The sequence below is a fragment of the Barbus barbus genome (assembly GCF_936440315.1).
Source record: "Barbus barbus genome assembly, chromosome: 45".
Lineage (NCBI taxonomy): Eukaryota > Metazoa > Chordata > Actinopteri > Cypriniformes > Cyprinidae > Barbus > Barbus barbus.
In genome coordinates, this window is record NC_136723.1 from 1,239,275 (window position 1) to 1,265,317 (window position 26,043).

The 26,043-nt window shown below is 41.5% G+C and overlaps 1 protein-coding gene across 1 annotated transcript in view; it reads right to left on the minus strand.

The window, feature by feature from the left end:
• LOC306864155 (amyloid beta precursor protein binding family B member 1-like) overlaps nucleotides 1-7,751 on the minus strand; it is a 57,447-nt gene extending 49,696 nt beyond the window's left edge. Inside the window, exon 1 of the mRNA XM_079407903.1 lies at nucleotides 7,621-7,751. Within this exon, the coding sequence (XP_079264029.1) occupies nucleotides 7,621-7,623 (3 nt within the window). The 5' untranslated portion in view covers nucleotides 7,624-7,751. The remainder of the gene's footprint in view (nucleotides 1-7,620) is intronic.
• Nucleotides 7,752-26,043: the final 18,292 nt, after the last annotated feature.

Below are 26,043 nucleotides of genomic sequence, written 5' to 3' on the forward strand. Positions count from 1 at the left end.
TAAATAGGCTACAGAAACTTAAGAGGTCCTCATGGCAACCCGTCAAAATAAAAGTTCGGTTTATTTACTAATGCTACTACAATTATTACAACTTTTGTTTAAAAGAACAATCACACAATACGCTATTTCTTCCATAATTTAATTTTAATAGTAAACCCATTTGTTTGCCAAATTTGAGTTTAACTCATTTGATTAAAAGATAAATTAAATTAATGTTTTATGCCTTCATTTGCACTGCACTGTAAATGAAAACTAATGGAAATTACTGTCACATAGGCCAAGACTAAGATACTGTCACATAGGCCAAGATTAAATTAGTCACATAGGCCAAGATTAAGATACTGTCACATAGGCCAAGACTAAGATACTGTCACATAGGCCAAGATTAAGATACTGTCACATAGGCCAAGATTAAGATACTGTCACATAGGCCAAGATTAAGATACTGTCACATAGGCCAAGGTTATGATACTGTCACATAGGCCAAGGTTATGATACTGTCACATAGGCCAAGATTAAGATACTGTCACATAGGCCAAGACTATGATACTGTCACATAGGCCAAGATTATGATACTGTCACATAGGCCAAGACTAAAATACTGTCACATAGGCCAAGATTATGATGACGGAAATTGGGACATTTCAATAGGCTATTGAACCAAGTGAGCCTATAACATGCTATTAGTGTTATAGTTTCATTAAAATAGTTGCAGTCTTCTTCGCAACTTCTACAATGGAGCTATGAAGACAATTAAATTATTTACACTTATTATTAGGGCTGGGTATCGTTCAAAAATTTTCGATATCGATACCGATACCTTGAGTTCGATACCGGTTCCTGAACGATACTTTTTTCGATACCAGTTTTATGAAATCAGTTTTAATAAGATTACATTATCTCAAAAAACTATTTTTTTTAGCTTGTTGACATTTATACAGACTCAAAGCCTCATCTCCTGAGCCACTGCACAAAGGAACAAAATATAGCCAACACAATAAATAAATAATTTTAATAAAGTTCAAATAGTTTTCAGTTTACACATCTGTTAGGCTACGTTTACATTAGTGTGTGTTCATTTTAAAACACATAGCTCAGACAGAATCATCATTTCTAGGTTGTTAAAGACTTTTAAATCTTCATCCACTTTCATAAGTGGGCGTTTTATTTTCTTTCACCATATGTTTTATTGTTATTAAATTCTGGTGTAGTATGTCTAATTATTTGAATGCATAAAAACAACTTAGTTTATTTAAATTTATTCTTAAAATAGCCTTATGAAATGTTTTATTTTTCCTCAGAAATTCTGTGTTCTGTATCTGGTTTTCAAATGAAGACATAAAACATTTATTTAATTTCCCTTTATTGAAAATCAAAGTTTATTTATTTTGGCAAACAAAGGGGGTTACTATTAAAATTAAAACATGGAATAACTGTTGTGTGATCATTACTAAAAAAAAAATAAATAAAAAGTTTTAATTTTAATAGTAGCCTAGTATTAGCAGTGCTGTCTGCTTAACAATATGAATATATTTCTGCCGCAGTGTCTTCCAATTTAAACCGAACTTTTATTTTGACAGCATACAGTGGCCCCACTTTTAACTCTCTCTTTATATATTACCCTTATTGTAGATGGATGCATGGGGGAAGACAAGAGTAAGAAGTGCAACCAACACTAGGGAAGGCCATTTTTGTCAGAACCTTGTTATTCTTAATTTTGACATTGCTGGGGTCGACAATATAATTGGCCCGGTGGCCCGGACGTACTTTTAAAACTGTCAGGGCCACCAGATCGCTCCAACCACTAGCCCGGTGGGGCCAGTAAAAAATAATGCCTCGATTAAAAAAAAAGTCTAATTTCACATTAATTACCTGTGGTTCTGTGTTTTGATTTCTGTTTAATCGTCTCGGTAACCACCGCTAACACGTTACGTGATCCCTGCACCGCCTTGCTCGCTCCCGCGGTTACGCGCGCAAACTGCACTCTGCTGCTCAGCACCTACCTATAGCTACTATTAAGCTAGGCTACATGTTTCTGAAAGCCCCATCACCCGGCCAAACGCCGGGTAAAAAAGAGAAGGCAAGGAAGAGAAAATCACCAGAGGAATTGAGGGAAAGCGAAAGGGAATACGAAAAGAAAAGGCAGAGAAAGTTTCAGCCCCAGTGGCGAGACCGCTGGAATTGGCTGGGCTTAGGGGTGTGCGATATGACGATTTTTGATCGTGGACGATAAAAATGTCTCCACGATCTGCTTTTGAAGAAATATCGTAGTATCGTGCTACAGCACACATTATGTCAAATACAGTTCTGGTCTCCGTCTCTATATACTGTACAACAGGACATACAGCAGTAGAGTTACTCTGACAGGACACTGCACTTATTCGCGATCGCAAAAGTACATTATTTGCACACAAGCCTTGCTGGTTAAATGTTTCATTCTCGCGCTGGTCTGACGTGTGCTGTTTCTGAGCGCATACACCTGAAGCACGCACTAAAACGCCTGTCTAACAGCGCCTGATTACTCAACTAACTTATTTTTTGCGCTAATACTGTCAAAACACACAAGGTTTACATACAGACTCAGTTGGTTATCTCTAAAATGAAAATAAATAGTTAAGAGAGAAACAGATGCGTGCCTGTATATTAGATGCGTGCAGCTCTTAAAGGGACAGGACACTAAACGTGCTGTCGACTGTCATTAAAGGGATAGTTCACCCTAAAATTTAATTTCTGTCATTATTTACTCACTCACATGTTGTCCCAAACCACTATTAATTTCTTGTGCTGAACCCAAAATAAGATATTTTGAAGAATGAGGGTAACCAAACAGTTGCTGGTCTATATTGACTTTGATAGGAAAGAACAATCCTATGGAAGTCACTGTGGACCAGCAACTGTTTGGTTTTCCACCTTCTTCAAAATAGCATTTATGTTCAGCAGAAGAAAGAAACTCATTCAGGTTTAAAACAACTTTTGAGTAAATGATGGTATAAAAATAAAACATTATGACAGAATTGACAGACAGATGACAGAATATTTATTTTTGGGGGAACTGTTCATTTAACGTTGACAAAACAACAAAACGCAAAGAGAAAAATCACTCATTCTTGACTGAAAAACATTAATACAGCTGCTTTAGGAATCAGTCTATCTAGTGTTTTATTTTTATTTCATTGAATACTCCTGCTAAATACACCTATTGTACCTGAAAATAAAGCACTGTTTGTTTTATTTGTATATTATGTGTATTTGTAATTTGTATCTTTGTTCTTATTAAAAAAATAAGAAAGATAGAATGATGACAAAGATTTTTATCTTGTTACCTTGAAAGGCTTTGTCTTTCTAGTTTGGCTGTAATGCTCAGACAACTTGTAAAACCAACATGACAAAGAATCGTGATAAAATCGTGAATCGTGATATTTCTAAAAAAAATTGTGATATGATATTTTTCCCATATCGCCCACCCCTAGCTGGGCTACGATCAAGAAAAAAAAGAGGTTTACTGTGAGCTCTGCAGATCAATGCCCACATATGCAGACAAGTAAGTTAGAGAAAAGTTAACGTGTATGATATGGTATGAACATAATATAATGAATTGCTGTGGGACTACGGAGAATGAATCCTATGCAATAGGTTTATTTGCACTTGTTTCATGTTTTTGCACAGTTTTGCTGCACTTTGCACTAAACCTACCTTAAAAAAAAAAAATGTTATTCATGTTGTTCAAGCAAACTGTTCTTTTTCGTGATTATTAGGATCAATACCTGACGCGTTGACCTGGGCCAGTGAACTTCAAAAGACACTGGCCCGGAGGGCCAGTGACAAATTTCCCTTATTGTCTACCCCTGCATTCATTTTCATTTTTACACCAGACATATATATCGGTTCAACATATTGGTTATCGGTCTACTTGGTCTGTAATAATCGGCATCGGCCCTGAAAAACACATATCGGTCGACCCCTAATAAATAAATATATATATATATCTAGCGCTTGACTGCTAGACACAAAAGACACTGACTGCTGCTTTTTATATAGCATATTTCCTGTTATGAATTATGATAATGCTTGGTTCGTTGGGTCGGATTGCTTTCTCACCACAAACGAACCACTCCAGGGTTTGTTTGAAAGCGTGCCGAGACCACCTCTTCAAGGAGGTCTCGGTACGCTTGTTTGGTCCGCTTTTGGTGCGCACCCGAGTGCGATTGCTGCTTTCTCACCTGCCCAAACGAACCACACCAAGAGGGAAAACGAAGTCTAGTGCGAGTAACAATTTAATTGATGTTCAACAAATAAAAAAAAACAATATAATACACAAACAAATGATAAAGCTTGGCTTATTTAATATTAGATCCCTTTCTACGAAAGCACTTTTTGTAAATTATATGATCACTGAATATAAACTAGATGTGCTTTGTTTGACAGAAACCTGGCTAAAACCAGATGACTACATTACGTTAAACGAGTTTACCCCCCAAGATTACTGTTATAAAAATGAGCCGCGTCCAAAAGATAAAGGGGGAGGTGTTGCCACAATTTATAGCAATATTCTCAGTATTTCTCAGAGGTCGGGTTTCAAGTATAATTTGTTCGAAGTAATGGTGCTTCATATAACGTTATCCAGAGAAACAAGTGTTAATGATAAATCCCCTGTGATGTTTGTACTGGCTACTGTATACAGGCCACCAGGGCACCATACAGACTTTATTAAAGAATTTGCTGATTTTCTATCTGAGGTAGTGCTGGCTGCAGATAAAGTCCTAATTGCTGGTGATTTTAATATCCATGTTGCTAATGAAAGAGATTCGTTGGGATCAGCATTCATAGACATTCTAAACTCCATTGGCGTTAAACAACACGTTTCAGGACCTACTCATTGTCGAAATCATACTCTAGATTTAATACTGTCATATGGAATTGATGTCAGTGGCGTTGAAATATTGCAGCAGAGCGATGATATCTCAGATCATTATCTAGTTTCATGTATATTCCATATAGCTAAAGCTGTAAAGCCAACTCCTTGTTACAAATATGCTAGAACAAGGGCTGCAACGATTAGTCGACATTATCGACAACGTCGACAATAAAAAATTGTCGACAAATATTTTTGTTGTCGAGTAGTCGTTTGATCTCACATGACCTAATGTTAGAGCCTGCAATATTGCGGTTTCACCAGTGTGGCGCAAGACTGTAGTTCAGCCCTCCTGGATGCATTCAATCTTTACAGTAATAAACATGAAAAACCAGAGTCAGTGTCGCTTTCAGTTAGAATTACAACTTGATTTTTGATATAAAGCATCTCTCCAGTGTGGAGCTAGCTAATTATTCAATATTTTTATTAGTGTAAGTTTTCCCACTTACAAAGAATGGAGAGATCTGTAATTTTCATCGTAGGTACACCTCAACTGTGAGAGACAATGTAAAAAAAAAAATCCATTATAGTCCTTCACGTCCGCTGCGATCTCAAAACTCTGGCCATTTGATAATACCTAGAATATCAAAATCAACTGCAGGCGGGAGAACCTTTTCCTATTTAGCACCCAAACTCTGGAACAATCTACCTAACACTGTTCGGGAGGCAGACACACTCTGTCAGTTTAAATCTAGATTAAAGACCCATCTCTTTAACCTGGCTTACACATAATACACTAATACATTTCTATAATTCAAATCTGTTAAAGGATTGTTAGGCTGCATTAATTAGGTCAACCGGAACCAGGAACGCTTCCCAAAACACCTGATGTACTCGTTACATTGTTAGAAGAATGGCATCTACGCTAATATTAGTCTGTGTCTTTCTTATTCTGAGGTTACCGCAGCCACAGTGGGCTGTGTTTACATTAATCTTGCGTCTTAAAAGCATAAAAGCCAAGTACATTTAACCATTTAACACAATGCACAAGCACTCTTCTTTGTGAGCATTTGTGCGGTTAAACTAGCCTAGAGCACCATCTGCTGCTAAAAACTAAGCTCAGAATTGATTCCAGTGAGACTCACGATGCTTTAAAAAAAATCTCAGAATCAATCCACGAATCATTATGCATCGTTTTATCGTCCCAGCCCTATAATGTCTATTTAAATATCGGAAATGTATTTAAAAAGCATATCAACGTTATTGAAAAAAACGATATTGCAATACTGATATTGAATTATTGTCCAGTCCTACATGCAGTGATCTGCCAATGCACGGGATGAGATTCTCAAATGAATGCCATGCAAAGTTGTGTTTGTGACATAAAAATATATTTGTGAATGTTTTTTATTTGCAAATCCCATTTTATTTATTTGTGAAATTAGCCTAATTCATGTTTGATTTAGATTTATTTGTGGTTCTTATTCTAATAATTTGTCAATGTTTCATTTTTGTTAACCTCTTTACATTTATTTGTGGATTACAATATTTATTTGGAATTACGCAACAAATCTATCTTCATATTTCAAAGCCGTTTGATAGCTTTATGTGAGAAACAGATGGATATTTAAGTCATCAGTTTTATGTACAGCTGGATGATAAATAATATCATATTGACATTGCCAAAAACTTTATAGGTGATAACGACGGGCAGTTCTGTCCAGCGCTGGACATTTTTTCTTGATTTGTATTAAACTAACAGCCTATCACAAAGCAAAAACAAATGTGTCAACAGCCAGTCAGTGCATGTTTCTGTGTGAATGAGTGGCGTAGTTTCATTTATTACACCTGCGTCTCACTACATGAGGACATCCACACATACCAGAGCTGCTCTCAGAGTCGCTCACAACGTATGAAACTAAAACAATAAAAGATAAACGGTCAAAAGACTTGATGAAATTATGACTGAAATATATTACTACTGCTACTAAAATGTCATTCTTAAAGTAATAATAATATTACTATAAAAAAGCAACCAAGATATTTTTCAGCCATGTTTAAGTTTACACAGTTCTGTTCTGAAACATCCTGACAAAAATAAAGGTTAAATGTTTTCTTATAAATGTATTTATTCAATGTAAAACTTTTATTAACTCATTTAATTGACACCATTTTGATGATAAATTTGTATTTGATCTGGAAAAAATGATTCCAGGAAAAATAAATAAATAAAATAAAACTGAAAACATTAAAAAGGGATCTTTTAGAGTTTATTGTGAAAGGAAAGCATTTAATTCTACATAATATGATGACTGCTAGTGTATGATCTGGAAACATACATGATATAATGATCTGATTTATGATACAGGATTATTCGATCAAACGCTAATTTAATCAATAAACAGGCTTTATTAATGAATGCTAGTTACTTCTGCTACAACTAGCTAATACTAATAAAAGAGAGATTGAGGTTTAACAAATGTATTTGATTTAAACAGTGGTCTAACACGATTTGATTTGTTACTTTATTAACGTCTGACTAATTAAAAGCATTTTTAAAGCTGACATTTAATGCATTCAAAATAAAGCGGATTTATGATGTATTTGATCAAATAGTGATTTAATAAATAAATCAGGCCTTGTTCGTTACTCCTGTATTATTGTTATATTAAGCGATGAAAGCAGGACTGTATGTTAGTAGATGTCTGTCCTTCCCTCAATCACATTCATCGCGCTATAAACTCAGCATTAATAAAACACTCACTCACCATTAATAAACCCTCTCATCAATGTGGATCTGCGTCGATCTTGTGTTAATCCTCAGACAGCCTCTACAGTACAACACCGTTACACTGCTAACGCTGCTATAGCTAGCCCACGCAACGCGCTACGTCACAATGACGTAGGCAGAGCGATGCTGCCTTATTGGTCGCGAATGTCCGAAACTCCTCCCTTGTTTGTGCTGCGGCTGACAGTCTATGGTTTATGGTTTAGGCCAGTGTTTCATCTCGTATTTTGGTTATGTTAGATCTGCATTTTATCGGATGTTATGCCAGAATCACCAAATTACGTTTATATAAACATTTTAAACATCAAAGCAGACATTTATCACTCAGTTTACGCTTTAAAAATGGCAATTTATATTAATTAAATGATTAACTTAGAAATGCACTTTGATGTATTAAATACAGTGTATGGCCATTTCAGAATCAGATTTTATTGCCAAGTGTGTTTACACACACAAGGAATGTGTTGACAGGAGCTCCAGTGTAGAAAGTACAGACATAGTGCAGACATACATATAACTTAAGCTAATCAAATTATAACACAAATAAAGAAAATAAAGATAGATTTATATTGTATATTGTATTTATCTACATATGTTTATGTCATCCATACCTCAAACTTATGTGATATGGGATATGCAGAATTCTGTAATATGTACTGAAGCTTTGTCTGTGCATGATGACATCACAGGCAGAGTGTGTGAAAGGCCGCATTTCAAACAACTCAGAACTATGTTCCACATCACCTACCCAGATAGCAACATATTGTCAGCCCACATCTGGCACATGTGGAATGATGATCTGGCCCACATGTAGCGTGGCTTGATGGCACTTGGGCTGACCGCTCCTGTTTGCCAGATCTGGGCCACAAGCAGGCCATGGCAATGCCACATGTCAGCCGAGAGCAAAGAAATAAACCACACTGGACCTTATCTGAGCCACAAAATATTCATAAATATTTATAGAGTCCTCTCAGCTTGTCTAAGCTTGTTAACAAACAAAATCTCTGAAGAAAAGAAGAGAACAGAAAAAAAGACCAACAGAAACTCAAGAACTACAACCAAAGAGAAGACCAAGAGGTGAAACTCTGTAGAACGTTCCACTGCAGCAGCAGCCCAGTGCTTCCGCCGTTCTGGGGTGAAGTCCACTCGATTCTAGCTGTCGCTATCGCAAATATCAGCTGCTTTGTTTAAAAAAACGTACATTAAAGCTGAAATACAGCCTGAACGATGACAACAATAACGTACAATCACTAGTGATCATCAAATCCTTTTAACAGTTTATTTTACAGACTTTGTTTTAACGTCTTCCTTTTTTTTTACAAAACCTTTTGCTCTCTAGAAACCATGTCAGTTTCGGTTGAAAACATTTTAAGTTCAAGTGTTAACATTATAAACACTGAATTAATACCAACATATGAAATTAAATTAATGACAGAAAAATTAGGAATGTTGGACTATAAATATTTAACAGGAATATAACAGCCTGACAGTAAACTGTTTTTGCAGCATTGTCTTATATTAATGCCCGTTAAAGGAAGAAAAAAACACAAGTACAGCCACTTTCTCCAAAACTGATTAATTGTTTAATTATGACAGACACAGCAATGCATCATGTTCTAGAGATCATTATGTTTGTAGTGTGTTCAGGGGATTAAAACGTACAATATATATTTCAGACCTACTGGAGTAATAATAATATAGTAAGTAATTGTAAATGTGTGAAGTTGCATATGCTCATTAACTATAGTGTCATATCAAACAGTCTAGAAGAGCAAGAGGCGAAACTCTGATGCGTTTCGGGGGAACAGACACTAGCTGGTGCTTCCATTCTGGAGTGAAACCAGTCCAGTGAACAGAAATAGACAGAATAACATCGAAAGAGAGGTCAAAGTGGAATAAAAGAACACAATGTTGGGCAATCCACTGCAAAAACTATCAGTGTGACTGATATCTTTTATCATTTTCCTAAAGACCCTGACAGGTAATTATTCACAAAAGTGTATATTGTGTTTTGAAGTGGGACGTAGCCCTATCTTATTCACCTGCTAATTTGAACTGTTTTTAGTCTGGTAGTAAACTTAAATCCTTTTAGGAACTGCAGATCCTATAGCCATATAAACCATAATAAATGGATATGACACTATAGTTGTAACAGCATGGCCAGGCTCTCCACCCAGCCAACTACCACGATCCACGTCACCTGTATTCTAATTACACGCACCTGCACCCCACCACCATCATCACCCAGAACCACATAAATGCACTCACCTCCAGTCACTCAGTGTCCGATCTTGTTATTCCAACGTGGACTCCAATTCCAGCATACCAAGATCGATGAGTATTATCTCCTACCCTTTACCTGTTGTACTTACCTCCTGTTCTCCGTCCCGTTGTCTCCCTGTGTCCAGATTGTTCCTCTCCGTGGTCAGTTTCTCTGTCACCCCGATCCTCATCGGATGCTCTGCTCCTTATTCCTGGAAAGCACAGAGACAACACTCAGTTCCTTCCCCAGTGGCATTCAAAGACCTCTTCAAGGCGGACACTCACCTCTCATCACCAGCCGCACTCATCCACTGCACAATCCCTACAAATAAAGTCACTGTGTGTTACACTTACCCTTGTGTCTGGCAGCTTCTCTAACAGAAGATCGGACCAACACAGTTGACACAATGAGCGCACCGGATCCCTTCCAGGAGCTCGTGGACACACTGAAGAGGCTTGTCACACAGTCTGCGGTTCCATCTCCACCCTCCACTCCGCCAGTTCCGTCTACCGCCAGTTCTCCTTCGCCTGTGTTGTTCGCCAGTCCCATGGCCCGACCAGCGCCCTACTGTGGTGAGCCCGAGGAATGCAATGGTTTTCTGATGCAGTGTTCGCTCACGATTAATCTTCACCCTCAGATGTTCTCCACGGAGCAATCCAAGATAGCGTTCGTGATCACCTCCCTCTCTGGGCCAGCGCTGAAATGGGCAGAGACGATCATGACTCAGGCCGGCCCCGCTACTCAATCCTTCGCCCAGTTCACCACCCATTTCCGCGAAGTGTTTAGTAACTCTCCTGGGGATTCCTCTGTGGGCGAACAACTGTATCGGCTGCGACAGGGCTCGTTGACCATCCATGAGTATTCCCTCAAATTCCGCACCCTCGCTGTCGCGAGCGGATGGAACGAACCCTCTCTATTGACTGCCTTCCGCCAGGGCTTAGATCCTCCAGTTCGCCTCCAGCTCGCCGCCTATGATGACACCTATGGGCTTGAGAAATTCATCCAACTGGCCATACGATGCTCTAATAGAATGCATGCCTGCCGCTCCGACTCCATGGCTTCCCCCATCTCCAGTCCGCCTTCCTCCATCCAACCTGCCACCAGGGACCAGCCCGAGCCCATGCTCACCGATTCCTACCGACTAACACCTACAGAAAGACGGAGACGCCTGCAGGGGGGTTTGTGCCTATATTGTGGAGACAGTAATCACAGGATCCAGGAATGCTCTACCCGTCCTTCTCGTCTCATGGTGAGTGGTATTCGGCCATCCTTCCCGAAGATAAAACCTTTAACCACTCAGGGCCTGCTAACCGTTGATACCACTTCCCATTCAGTCACCATTTCATCGCTGGGTCCCTCTGTAAACAGCTCCAGCTCCAGACCCTCGCCACTGAGACCGCCTATCAAGTACAAACCATAACAGGTAAATCCCTTTCACGTCGTCATGTGAGACATTGCGTTGGGCCCCTGCAGTTGCGCATAGGGATGTTACACCATGAAACTATTCACCTGTTGGTTTTGGAGGAGTCGAGTGTAGACATCATTCTCGGGCTCCCGTGGCTGGTCCAACATAACCCTATCCTGTCGTGGCGTACTGGAGACATCCTTAAGTGGGGTGACTGCTGTTTTCCTCAGTGCTTCCCTCAAATACCTCGACCCTCTCCAGAAAGGCCCATGCCCTTACCTCTCCTCGCCACTTCCATCAAGAGCCCTGTCGCCCAGCAGTCAGTGGAGATTCCAGCCGAATACGCCCAATTTCAAGATGTCTTCTGCCCAAGGAGGGCCTCCCAGCTACCACCACATCGGCCATGGGACTGTGCGATCGACCTACTTCCGGGTGAGCCAGTACCACGGGGCAAGATCTACCCACTCTCACAGCCAGAGCAGAAGGCCATGGAGGAGTACATTGAGGAGGCTCTAAGACTAGGGTACATAACACCATCTACCTCCCCTGCTGCTTCCAGCTTTTTCTTCGTGGCAAAGAAGGATGGAGGTCTCCGCCCTTGTATAGATTACCGTAAGATCAATGAGATCACCGTTAAATACCGCTATCCCCTTCCTCTTGTCCCAGCAGCCTTAGAGCAATTGCGCGGAGCCACCATCTTCACCAAGTTGGACCTCCGCAGCGCATATAATCTCATTCGAATCCGGGAGGGGGACGAATGGAAAACTGCTTTTGTCACACCCACCGGACATTATGAATATAGAGTTATGCCCTATGGGCTCGTCAACGCCCCCTCCGTATTCCAAGGGTTCATGAATGAGGTGCTCCGAAAGTTCCTCCACCGCTTCGTCATCGTCTACATTGACGACATATTGATCTACTCTCGGAGCCAGGCCGAACATCGCCAACACGTTGCGGAGGTCCTCCAGCTACTTCGTCAACATCATCTCTACCTAAAAGCTGAAAAGTGTACCTTCCACCAACCTACCGTCCACTTCCTCGGGTACGTCATCAACAGTGGTGGCATCCGCATGGACAAGGGGAAGGTGGAAGCCATCTCCTCCTGGCCTAGGGATGGGTATCGTTAAGGTTTTAACGGTATTACTACTCTTATCGATACTGCTTATCGATCCGGTACTTTAACGGTATTCTTATCGGTACTTTTTGTTTTACTTTGTTTCTTTGTTCATATTCTTACAGTATCTTATCTTATGTATATAAAACACTAAAAATGCCTGCACTTCATCAATTTGTAAATGCACCAGTGTGCAGGTATTTTTAGTGTTTTATATACATAAGATAAGATACAGTAACAACATGAACAAAGAAACAAAGTAAAACAAACTGACAAATACAATAAAACAAACACACAAACGAAATGAAATAAACAGTGCTTTCATTTTTCCATGAAGGTCTACTAATATTAATGTTCAGGTAAGTAATAGTTACAAAAGTAATCAAATGTAAATGAGCACTGCATAGTTTTCACTGTATGTACTGATAGATTTATGTTTATTAAAGCTATAACGTTGTTCAGATTAAGAGCTGTGGGTGATTTTCTCTTTGCATTTTGTTCTTTGATTAACGTTGATGGCTCAAGCTCCAGTCTGATACTTTAAGACAATATACTGACACGCATCGGATTTTCTCCCAACTGTTCTCATCCACTTAAAACATAAAAGTGAAGACTCTCATAACCGGCCATTTTGACACATTGTGTGTGTATTTTTTGGCATATTTTTGTGTGTTATTTCGACGCGCCCGAAGCTCAAAGTGTACTTTGCTTGTCCGTTTTGGAGCACGCCGCCGCGCAGGCACACGCGCGCACACACATTTCAGCCTGGGGAACAGCAGATTGTACTTTCAACGTTTTACTATCAAATATGTCCTGCAATGTAGCAACAGTAAAGACGGCATTTTATAACAATCACTGATTGAGCTGATTCAGATGTTAAGTTTTGATTCGGAGGAACGAATCCGCGCCGCTATGAAGGGAAGGGAGTTGTGCTAGAAGAAATGCGGCTATAATCCTTGGAAGCCAAAATTGAAAAAAAAAATACTCAGCTTAATATAACAGCCACAGGCCTAAAGTGTGAGCAGATGTTTGAATAGTTGGTTCTCTCCTCTATCATAATTAAACAGGACTTTCATGTTGTGTGTGCTGAAGCTCTTCCGCGTGAGCGCGATCTGGCTTCTGAATTGCGCATAGCACAAATGCATCATAGACAAATGTTTGAATATTATTGCACATAAAAACAGCTGGCGACATTATATATATATATATAGAGAGAGAGAGAGAGAGAGAGCAACAATAAATGTATGTGTGTTTTCTTAATTTCTCCAATACCGACAGAAGTACCGATAACGTCAGAGCATATCGATACTCCGGTCTTTCATAATTTAGCCCCGAGACCGATTTAATACCGAGTTTCGGTACCCATCCCTATCCTGGCCACAACCCCAGTCCATCAAGGAACTCCAACGCTTCCGTGGATTCGCTAATTTCTATCGCCGCTTCATCTCCAATTTCAGTACCGTCACAAGCCCACTCACCGACCTGCTCAAGGGCGGAACCAAGACCCTATCCTGGACCATCAACGCCACGAACGCTTTCTAAGTGCTAAAGGAAGCCTTCACTTCCGCACCTCTCCTGGTCCACCCTGATCCAGAATTACCCTTCATCGTGGAAGTGGATGCCTCGACCACAGGAGTAGGTGTGGTCCTATCACAGCAGCAGGGGACGCCTCCCAAACTCCATCCATGTGCCTTCTTTTCCCGTAAACTCAGCCCGGCGGAAAAGAACTATGACATAGGAAACAGGGAGTTACTTGCCATCAAACTTGCCCTGGAGGAGTGGAGGCACTGGTTGGAGGGGGCCACACATCCCTTCCTAGTACTTACAGACCATAAAAACCTCCAGTACTTGCGGGATGCTGAGCGGCTAAACCCCCGTCAAGCCAGATGGGCCCTATTCTTTACCCGTTTCAATTTTAAAATCTCGTATCGCCCCGGGCCTCGCAATGTAAAAGCAGACGCCCTGTCACGAGTCCATGTATCCGTGGAGAGTCCGGAAGAACCAGAAAGTATCCTACCCACCGAAATGATCACTAGTCCCATCCAATGGTCCTCTCCGCCAGTAGCCTCAACCACTCCACCAGCCAATCCGCCGGGCTGTCCACCTGATCTACAGTATGTACCCAGGACCCAACGAACCCCACTCATTTTCTCAATGCACACTTCCCTCGGTACTGGCCACCCAGGGGCCAACGCTACTCTCTCGTTGCTACAAGATCGCTTCTGGTGGCCCAACATGGCCAGGGACGTGAGGAGGTTCGTTCAGGGCTGTCCGGACTGTGCCATCTCTAAGAGTCCCCGTCATCTCCCAACTGACAAACTTCTTCCACTTCCCACACCAAACTGCCCCTGGTCACACCTAGGAGTCGACTTCATCACAGACCTACCCTCCTCGGATGACTGCACCTGTATTCTAGTCGTAGTGGACCGCTTCTCGAAGTCCTGCCACCTTATTCCGCTCTCAGGTCTACCCACTGCCCTCCAAACCGCCGAGGTACTCTTCAACCATGTCTTCAGGTACTACGGCATCCCTGAGGATATTGTTTCCGACAGAGGACCGCAGTTCATCTCGTGAGTGTGGAAAGCCTTCTTCTCCCTCCTAGGTGTGACCGTGAGCTTGACCTCCGGATACCACCCACAGTCCAACGGACAGACTGAACGCAAGATCCAGGAGATTGGTCGGTTCCTGAGAACCTTCTGCCATAGCCACCAGAACTCTTGGAACCAGTTTCTAGGCTGGGCCGAGTACGCACAGAACTCCTAACGACAAGGCTCCACTGGACTCACGCCCTTCCAGTGCGTACTCGGCTTCCAGCCCCTGACTGGGAAGGCTACGGCCCCGAAGAACGCTCTTGAGTCCTTCGAGAGGATGTTCTTGACCCGACGCTCCTGGAGGAATTTCATGCCACTCACCCAGGACTCCCAGCTCCACGGGGTCGGGGCAGACCACCACGACGCCGGGGTCGGCCCTCAGGAGCGGGCCATGGAGAGGGGGGTACTGTAACAGCACAGCCAGGCTCTCCACCCAGCCAACTACCACGATCCACGTCACCTGTATTCTAATTACACGCACCTGCACCCCATCACCATCATCACCCAGAACCACATAAATGCACTCACCTCCAGTCACTCAGTGTCCGATCTCGTTATTCCAACGTGGACTCCAATTCCAACATACCAAGATCGATGAGTATTATCTCCTACCCTTTACCTGTTGTACTTACCTCCTGTTCTCCGTCCCGTTGTCTCCCTGTGTCCAGATTGTTCCTCTCCGTGGTCAGTTTCTCTGTCACCCCGATCCTCATCGGATGCTCTGCTCCTTATTCCTGGAAAGCACAGAGACAACACTCAGTTCCTTCCCCAGTGGCATTCAAAGACCTCTTCAAGGCGGACACTCACCTCTCATCACCAGCCGCACTCATCCACTGCACAATCCCTACAAATAAAGTCACTGTGTGTTACACTTACCCTTGTGTCCGGCAGCTTCTCTAACAATAGTTATAATGAGCATATGTAACTTCACACATTTACAATTACGTACTATATTATTATTACTCCAGTAGGTCTGAAATATATATTGTACGTTTTAATCCCCTGAACACACTACAAACATAATGATCTCTAGAACATGATGCATTGCTGTGTCTGTCATAATTAAACAAGTAATCAATTTTGAAGAAAGTGGCTGTACTTGTCTGTGTGTTTTTTTTTTAACATTCTTCCTTTAAGGGACATTAATATAAGACAATACTGCAAAAACAGTTTACTGTCAAGATGTTATTCTTGTTATATATTTATTAGGGGTGGGACGGTACACAGATGTCATGGTTCGGGGGTCACGGTGCGATACGATTTCGGTACAACATGAAAAAAAAAGAAATCTTCTATGCTCAGTTTCTTTTCATTTATTTTGAACAGACAGTAGTGCAAATTACAAAAAATTCCATCTAAATTTAATACTAAATATTATTACATGTTATATATAAAATCTGTTTTGTTTTCTTTGTGAGTGTACACAAATAAAAGCAGACCTTTATACAGTGATTATTAATAAGACAATAAGTGTTTAAAGTTGATTCTGCTGGAATAAGGAAACAGTTGAAGTGATCACGCCGGAGCGCGTGCGCACACACACACACACAAAATACATCAGTTCCAGCATTGCTAACTTGACAGCGCAGTTGGTACTTTATCAAAATAAAATACAGTGAGCATCAGCGCACCCGCTTCTGTGTCACCGTTGGAACGTGACTGAAGTACAAAGCCTATCATTTACATAATAAATAATAGTTTAGCATTCAGATACATTACATCGTAAATATGGAAATATTATGGAATATTTGGATTTGTGACGAATGAGAGAGGTAGGATACACGAGCACAACGCTCCATTTTGCAAACAGTTGAGTGCCAAGCCTTTAAAGTATACTCCTTTGTCAGTCTATGTGAGAGACGTGTCAGAATCAGCACATGGTCACTGTCTAGTGGGCTTTGTTTTCAAGTACACAACTAAGGCTAGAAGGGATACGGATGTCGCTACATGGCATTCGCTGTTCTTCTGCTGGCGGTTATCAAACAGCGTTGCATTACTGCGGGCGCCCCTTTCTGATTGGGGGTGAATTACCTGTATTCGTCGTAAGGCCTCATGCACCGAACCGAGATGCCCATACCGTGACAGTTCGGTACAAATACATGTACTGTGCCACCCCCTAATATATATTGTACAACATTCTTTCTGTCATTAATTTAATTTCATATGTTGGTATTAATTCAGTGTTTATAATGTTAACACTTATTTTCAACACATATTTTCAACCGAAACTGGTTTCTAGAGAGCAAAAGGTTTTGTAAAAAAAAAAAAAGGAAGACTTTAAAATAAAGTCTGTAAAATAAACTGTGAAAAGGATTTGATGATCACTAGTCTAGTGATTGTACGTTATTGTTGTCATAGTTCAGGCTGTATTTCAGCTTTAATGGTCTTTTTTTTCAAACAAAATATCTGATATTTAACAAGGAAAATGTATGATAGAATATAGATATGGGTAAGTAAAGGGTTTGCGGTAATTTAATCTTTTTACTTGCCAAACAATAAGCAGTATGAAGCAGTCTAGTCAGTTGGTGGAGGGGACCTATCTATAATCTTTATATTTAAGTATGATACAAATATATATATATATATACACATATACACATATGCAGGGTGCGATTTGTGAAAAAAGCAGGGGGGGGGGGTGCTTTTGAAAACTTTTTTCTCTCTCCATAGGTGGAAGATAATAGCCCAAGTAACCAAATGTTAGTGTAATCTGTTAATAACGCACATCATAAACCCGTCTTTTTAGCCAAGTAATAAATAATGGGTGTCATGTCATGAAATGTTTTTAATACGACGGAAACTGTATTTAACATGATCACAATCTATTAAGTATGGTGACTTCAAATGTAACAAACATCAGATTTAAACCCCCGTTGATTTTCAATAAGAACTTCTGTAGACCTCGAACAGAAATAAAGTCAGTCTGGTTAGTAATGAGTGAAGCTGGTGTAATGCCTGATCAGGATACCACACATCTAGTTTCAACACATTCCTGATGCAAGGATGGATCAAAGCTCGCATTCCAGCGGAACCCATCGCTCCGAACTCCCCTTTTCTTCCTGGGATCATAAACCAGGGTCCAGCTCAGGAAATTCACGTTTTGTCATTTTGAAAGAAAACAGAACTCCTATTCCCGGAGCCTAACTTTACTGGCGCCATATTCCCTAAATCTCTATCCATTAAGTTTGCAGTAATTCATGAAAAACGTCTGGAAGAAGAAGGTTTTACAGCCGACTCGGAGCTAAGACGAGCTCCAGAGCTCCCCAAGAAGTGACATTATGACCTCGCGTTTCGCCCAAGAAAGGAATGCGTCTTTCCTGTTGCGTTCTCTAAACCAACAGAAACGGACAAAGGGAGCCACAGCTTGGCTTAAGGATATTGTGTGTTTTAAAAGGGAACGAGTTATAATAAGTTCCTGTGAAGCAAAATATACTCGAGAAAAGAAACACTATATACAATATATCTATACAATGTATTAAGAAGTGTGTGTTTGTGACATTTATAAGCTGTTGCATTATTTTAAATCTATGGTAAATCTGTTTCCAGAATGTATAAGTTTACCTGATCACTAGATGTTCAGTTCACCTGCTATTTGTGTCGTTTAGAATTCGGGATGGTTTAATCAATGTATTTAACCAAGTAATATCCTTCGTATTCACATGTATTTTTGGCTATGCAAAGTTACGTGGTGTTTGGTGTCAAATGAACGCTAATTTTAGGAATAGTATTATGGTGAATGGAAATGATTTGTTACATATATTATGATTACAATAACGGATAGAAACTTGCTTGCGATAATTTTTTTTATTATGTGATGAATCACTGAACAAGATAATGTATGCAAAACACGCAACTGTGCAGGGCGGGGCTCCGCCCACAGCTACACTTGCGATTGGATCAAACGCCCTGCAGGGAAGGAGCCGATTGGACCACGCGCCCAAAGGCGGATCCCAAATCGGCCCGTTAAAACGGATGCACAACCATGAAAGGTGTTGGAGTTGAAAACAACAGGAGGCCACACACGCGAGGCGCGAGTCTCTCGTTCTGCTCACGCTGCAAAGCGCTTCTGGCCTCTAACATCACGGCGAAGGCATTGCCCAGCGATCAAAGTTAAACTTCTAAGACCTGAATAGACTTCCTGAAACTTCATCACGTAATAACGAGATCCTCCAGTCACTGAAGAGCAACCGCGTCACATGACCTACCGAGCAGCCAATCCACACGCGTTCCGTCTCGACCAAAGCGAAGGACGGAAATCACCTGAAGAAAAGACTCTTTGAACTGAAGGAAAGACTGAGGTGAACCGAAAGCAAAAGACAAAGTAAGGCAAAATCTCTTTACTGACTGAAACCGGGATACCTCTCTGTTGTTGTTTAAATATAGCATAGTTCTGTCTATGAGTTTCCTCAGGTTGAAAAGCTAGCATTAAAACCTAAGTCTCTCTCTCTTCAGATATAAACAACTCGCTCCCATTTGTGTGTGTTAAATCGTCTGTTTGTGTTGTCTAGTCAGTAGTGTATTAGAGTTAGTGAATAAAACTTTGACTTTATTAAGAAATCTCTTGTCTGTGCTATGAATTTTACATGTCGTAATTAGTTGCCAAAAAGATCGCGTTTTACCTACGCTCATGAGTCTGAGAACTACGTTAACTATTTGGTTATTTTAATCGTTGGCCACGAATTAAATAAACAGTGTTAATAGATAACTTGCTAATATCAATGCTTGCTGGACAAGTCGTTGATAAGGTATAAGTTGGACGTTCTGATTAATATCAATTAATCATATGAAGATCAACTCTTAAGAGTGATTCCCTAAAAGCTAAATAATAATAATAAATATTTGTGAAAGGATTAATTTCCTACAGTTTTGGTGGAGGATAGAAGCTGGCATTAGTTTGATTTGAAAATTCATAACATATTAATAATTTGTGTATTGTTCTATTTTTAACCGGAAAGAAATAGTTCATACACAGAGAGTCAACGTTGGTTTCACTATTCTGTACTTACTCGTGGCAATGTGTATTGTTGGTGTTTAAAGAATAGAGAGAAAAACTGCAGTAAAATTAAAAAGTGTCCGTGAGACATTGTAAGTCGCTTATAGCGCAAAGATAAAGAAAAGGAGAGAATCTAGCGTGTTCCTTGTTCTCTCTCATAAAGGCCTTGTTCATAGAGTGATAGATAATGCGTGTCCCATTTCTTGCACCTATGAAAAATAAATCTCCCTGGCGAAAACATTAACTTTGCTACTTAATGCATTTTCTGCCATTTGTAATTCACTAAAGAGTGAAATCAGCGCGCGGCACTCAGAAGGAGTGGCCAGATCGCGTCTGTGAGGGGGTATTTTATTGTATCTGATTTTGTAAGTGTGATAAAAGAATCCACTGTGTTTTTCTGTGAAGTCACGGGAAGTGACGCAGGAAACTGGCCCGCCGCGGTCAAACTATTAGATTGATAATTAATCTGTGGGTTAATTTGATTCGGTCTAAATAAATTGAGATTGTAGTGCTAGAAAGAAAAGAATCTCAAATAGCGCTTGTAAAGGCTGTTTTGGTTGAAGCCCACAGCACTGGGTGTGTCACCACGGCAACAGCCTGACCGGAGGTCATCAGAAGACTCTCCCGGAAATGTTGTAGTGCGCACGCGCAGCCGCGAGCGCCATTTTGAAGCTATTGTAAACAAATAGCATAGCATTTGAAGCTAGTGGGTAGCATTAAAGCTTAGCCGAGCTGGTAGCATTGAAGGCTAGCGATTAGCACCTAGCATTTTGTGGGTTTGAATGCAGTGTGCTATGCAGTGTGTGTGTGTTACCCAGTTAACCCTTTGTCTGCCGAACCCCAACTCACACTGAGTGTTCACGTCATTCCTCTCTCTCTTGTGCATTATTTATGCTATCTCTCATCCCTTTTGAAAAGATTTTAACAAATACAGGCGTCGATAAACTATTGTTAAGCAAGGCAGTTAATTTTATAGGAATAAAGGCATTTTATTCAGGATTGGTTTCCTCCCTTTGAAGTTAGACACAGTTAATATCAGACCTTAACTTCATTCACCTTGATAAAGGATAATTAATTCAATTATAAGTGCGCTCATGATTTTAGGATATCAGTGGGTGAATCGCTATGAAATATTCGAAACTGATAATTTGATTTCATCCCAGATTTGAAATTAAACTCATTTGAAAATAATTTCAGCTCCGGATTCCATATAGACTGATTGAGATAATTATGTGTGCTCTGATAATTTAACAATAACATTAAGATCGTAGTTATTAACTATCAATGTGTTTGATTTTCAGGCCCTGAAAATTTTAAATTTCCTTTTATAAATTGAGATTAATTTGTTCTGAAGGTTCTGATGACACAAGGAATTAGTAACCTGTCAGATTTAGGGATGTGGAAGTTGTAAATTAATTTCATAATTAATTACGAATTTGAAAATTCTAATTTAATTTAATAATTAATTACAGTTCCTGTTTCATATTGGTTTCAGTTGCAATTGTGCTTGTAATTTTAATGACAAACCTCATTAAGATCTTGATACTTAACTGTCAACTAGGAAGACCGTTATGATATTAGAATATTATAATCAAATATATATATCCCTCTGAAAAGTTCATCTGAATCGATCCTATCAATTTTAATGATGACATCATGAAAAATTTAATTAGGAATCTCTATTTATAATTTGAAATTCTAAATTCAAATTGAAATTAAGTTTGTTCTGTCTACCTTATTCTCAATCCTTTAGTTACTTAATTAACACGGGAGTTAATTTAAATATACTTTTGCTTAGGTCTAATAGTCAATAGGGCATAAGAACTTAAACTTCTAATTAGCCAAACTCCAAAAAGAAAATTAGTTTTTTTTTAATACTTAGACCAGTATATTTTATCCTACTAAAATTAGCGAAGCCAAACCTTTAGGCGTATCGACTCAACAGCACCACCGTGCTGCCATACTTGTTATTAATCTTGATATTGGGAGTAAAGCTTATTTTTCTCTTTTCTCCCTGCCACTATCTTCTGATTTGACTACTGCTACTGGTTGCTGGGATTTTGCCTGAGGGAAATCATAAACAGAACTATAGCTATCAAGCAGGTATTTGGAAACTTGAGAACGGCGTTTCAAAATTGTTTTCATTTTGCCTTCCTCTTTGTGAAATCCTACCCCACTAGGTTGAAGCAGGTCAACGAAAAGGTAGGCGTCAGCGAAATTTCCAACACACACGAGGAACACGCTAACAGGCTTTGCGGTGTCAATCTTGCCATTACGGGACCAGTGCTGTCATTGTTATTATTTTCCTTCACTCCGGAGAAAAATATTAGCAATCACAGACTTACAAAAAAATTTTCCTTTCATAATCCTCTGACTAAGAAGCAACCTTCTGATATCAGACTTAACAAAAAAAAAAAGGAAATCTAATATCAGAAAGATATATTTTGTTTGTGTCCCTCTCCCTCACTTTGGCTTAGCTTAACCTTCGCCCTTGAAAAAAAAAAAGAAGGGCTTTCACAAGAAAAGGGTGAAGCACCCGATTATCACCTTGTTCCTCGCTCTGTTGGTGTTTTTCCTGTCTTTATCTGTTCTCTAGCTGTTCTACCTGTGTGTGTGTGTGTGTGTGTGTTTAATTTCTCCCACAGAGGCAACGAATTAGAAGCACCCCCCCCCCCAGAGGATCACAGTCACAGAGAACCACACTCACCTGTTCTAGTACACACTCAACACATACCTACACCCACTTTGTTTGTTGATTTGTTTTGTTTGGTTTGTTTTGTTTTGGTTTGTTTTGTTTTTCTCTTCAAGGTCTGTGTCAGTTGCGGTTGGAAAACTTCCCTCACCCGTCAGAACATGTCTCGCGCAACAGAACATGTCGGTCACTGGGAGGATCTGGAAACATGGCTAAGTGCTGCAACCGACAGCCTCCTGCCTAAAGCCGCTGAAGCACTGAAACACCAGACACAGGACCAACTGGATGAAAACACCACAAGTCTCATGGCACAAGACCCAAGTCAAAGCTACAGTCACAAAGAATTAGCCAAGATTACCGGCTCCTTAAGCCACACACTCATCGCGACCCTCAAGTTGAGCGACAAGAACGCTGCACAGCTCCAGCAGGAGTTGACACGCGCACAACGGCGCATCGAGCAGCTACAACTGGAAGCTCAGGAACGACGGGAAAAACCCGATGAGGTGAACCAAGGCGCTGAGGAGGAAATCAAAAGGCTAAAAGAAACCCTAGCAGCTACTATCAAAGAAATGCAACAAGTCAAGGCAGACTACGCTGATCGGTCCGAAAAGCTACAGTACGCGGAACAGCTGCTGGCGAAAGCAAAGGCCGACTTCAGGGACAAGAACGGCAGAATCAAAGCCCTTGAAGCTCACCTGGATGAGTCAAGAAACGAGGTTAGCCGTCTAACATATCAGCTAGACTATGTCAAAGAAGAAGCTGATAGTTTCCAAGAGGAACTCAAGCATGCTTATGAACTGCGCCGTGAGCCATCAAGGACACGAGACGCACCGACCTCACCCCTGCCAAGCGGGACTGGGTCACCTGTTCCTGGGCTGACACGTGAGAAAAATATGGAGGGCGTGGAACGGAAACCTTCACCACCTGCCTCTAGAGAACTTTACCTCACTCTACCTCAGCCAAAAGCATCTGGCAGCCAGCCACAGATCATCGCACGGCTTGGACCTAAAAGACCTCGACAAGCTCGCCAGGAACATTGGCAAATTCACTCCGAATGTGCCAAATAGCCAAAATGTCCAAGCGTATCTCCAAGACAACGATTTCCATCTGGAAATGCGACCTAACGTTACGGACAAAGATAGACTCTATTTGCTCCGAACAACATCCAGTTCTGAAGTTCGCAGCTTCCGGGACAGGCAGCCTGCTTACACAAAGACTGATTACCAACTGCTCCGAGAAGCCCTCATTAAAGAGTTCTCCGACCCTGAGTCCGAACAAGGCCTAGTGGCTGCCCTGGAGGCAAGACAAGGACGTCACGAACCTCCTCAAGCCTACTACAGCCGACTCAGACGAGCATACTTCGGAACTCGTAACGAACCTGACATGGAAGATGAACTAAACTTCAAAACTCTCTTCCTAAGGAACCTTCACCCCGGCGTAAGCCACCATCTTGGCGTTCTCGCATGTCCACGAACAATGACTGCTCAGCAGTTGCGAGATTTGGCGCAGAAAGCCTACGGCAAACAGAAGATGGCCTCGGAAAAGAGCGGCAAAAGCCCAGCAGTTCTTGACTTCAACACTAACAGTCAAGGCCTGGCTCTAGAGGGCGCCCAACGCCAAGACAGTGCCAAGCCGCCACCCAGAGAGTGGAATGCACCCTCGTCCAACAAAGAACGAGACTCCCACGCCGGTACCAGATCTAAACAGAGGTATGAATGCTGGGATGGACCGCGTGGACGTCAACGCTCACCTGGACGGCATTGGGAAAAGACATGGGACCAGCCAAGGCCTCATGAGAGTCAATGGGAAAGATCGTGGAACCAGCCAAGCTCGTTTGGAAACTCAAGAGAAAAAAACTCATGGGAATCCAACGGAAACGCCAAGGGAAAACGACAAAGTCACCCTGGAGCGACTAGCCCAAGGAATCGACGAAAGAATTCACAACGATTCCAAGCTGACCGAGCTCAAACTGAATCCACGCAAGAACAAAAGTCACCACCGTGTTTCGACTCACAAAAACTGATGGAAATGATGATGAAAGAATTCTTCCAACGGAAAGAGGAAGATCGGAGATGGGAAAAGAAAGAGAAACCAGATTCAGCCTGACTAGCGGCCGGACGAGAAGGCAGCGACCAGCTGGCCCAACCAGCCATGGAGAACAGCACTCCTTCATCTCACTCTCAGAGAACCGCAGTCACAATAACTTCAGATGGACACGAAACCCCACCTGAAAACCCAGCAACAGAGTTAGACACTAACTCAACACTCAAACCTCTAGATCGAAGCCCTTCTTGACACGGGAGCCGACATCACTCTAATGACCACCGAGCTCCTCGAAAAGTTCCAAGAAAGAACAAAAGGGACTAACAGAACTCTCAGACTCCAGAGATATGAGCTGGACCTCCAAGCATATTCCCACATGGGCCTCCAACTGAAACATGTGGCCCCAATCCACCTAACGGTTGGATCAATGGATCTCGTCCATCCAGTATACGTCTCACCACTCAAGACGTATCCACTTCTCATTGGGAAAGATCTGCTTAATCGCTTCAAACCGCTGATAGACTTCAAGCACCTAAAGATGTGGACACAAGTCCGCGAGCCTCTGCCCTGCCAGTCATTAGACTCCAACGAGTCGCAGTGTCAAGTCACAGACACCACCCTCAATCCAGCGACTGATGATGCAGTAGCAAAGCCTGTACCTGGATCAAGCACAAGCAACAAAGACCAGGACCCTCTCCTATGCTCACTGCAGGAGCCTGAATCAAACACAGGCCCCCTTCGAGTCATGACTGCAATAGATGTTCAAGGCACATCAGTGCCCGACGCGGCACTAGCCCTGTGGGCAGAGAACTCAGCCATCAGCCTGAAGCTATTCAGCACAGTGAAGCAAAGACATCAGAGCCTACCACATGTCGCTAAGCACAGCCGCTTCCCTCTCAGTCCCTGGTCGACAACCATGGCCACCTCCAAGATCATCTGCGCTCTGGACATACGATGGAACAACAGACATCTGAGTCACTACTTCCTCGTCATTCCAGATCTACCGCATGACATCTATATTGGAGCGGATATCATGGTCCGGCTCAATGCTTACATTGACACTGTGAACGACATCATATGGGCTCCTCTGTCACACCAACTGACAACTGCAGTCAACCTCAAGAACCTCCAATCTGGTCAAACCATGCCCGATGCATGCGCTATGATCACGGAGCAAGAAGCCATAATACCTGCCTACAGCAAGAGTGTCAGCGTCCGCCTCAACATGCGACCTGGCCAAACTCTCAACAGTAAGCTAAGCTTCTTCCAACCTTCCAGGACCTGCCTGAAACTGGGACTGAC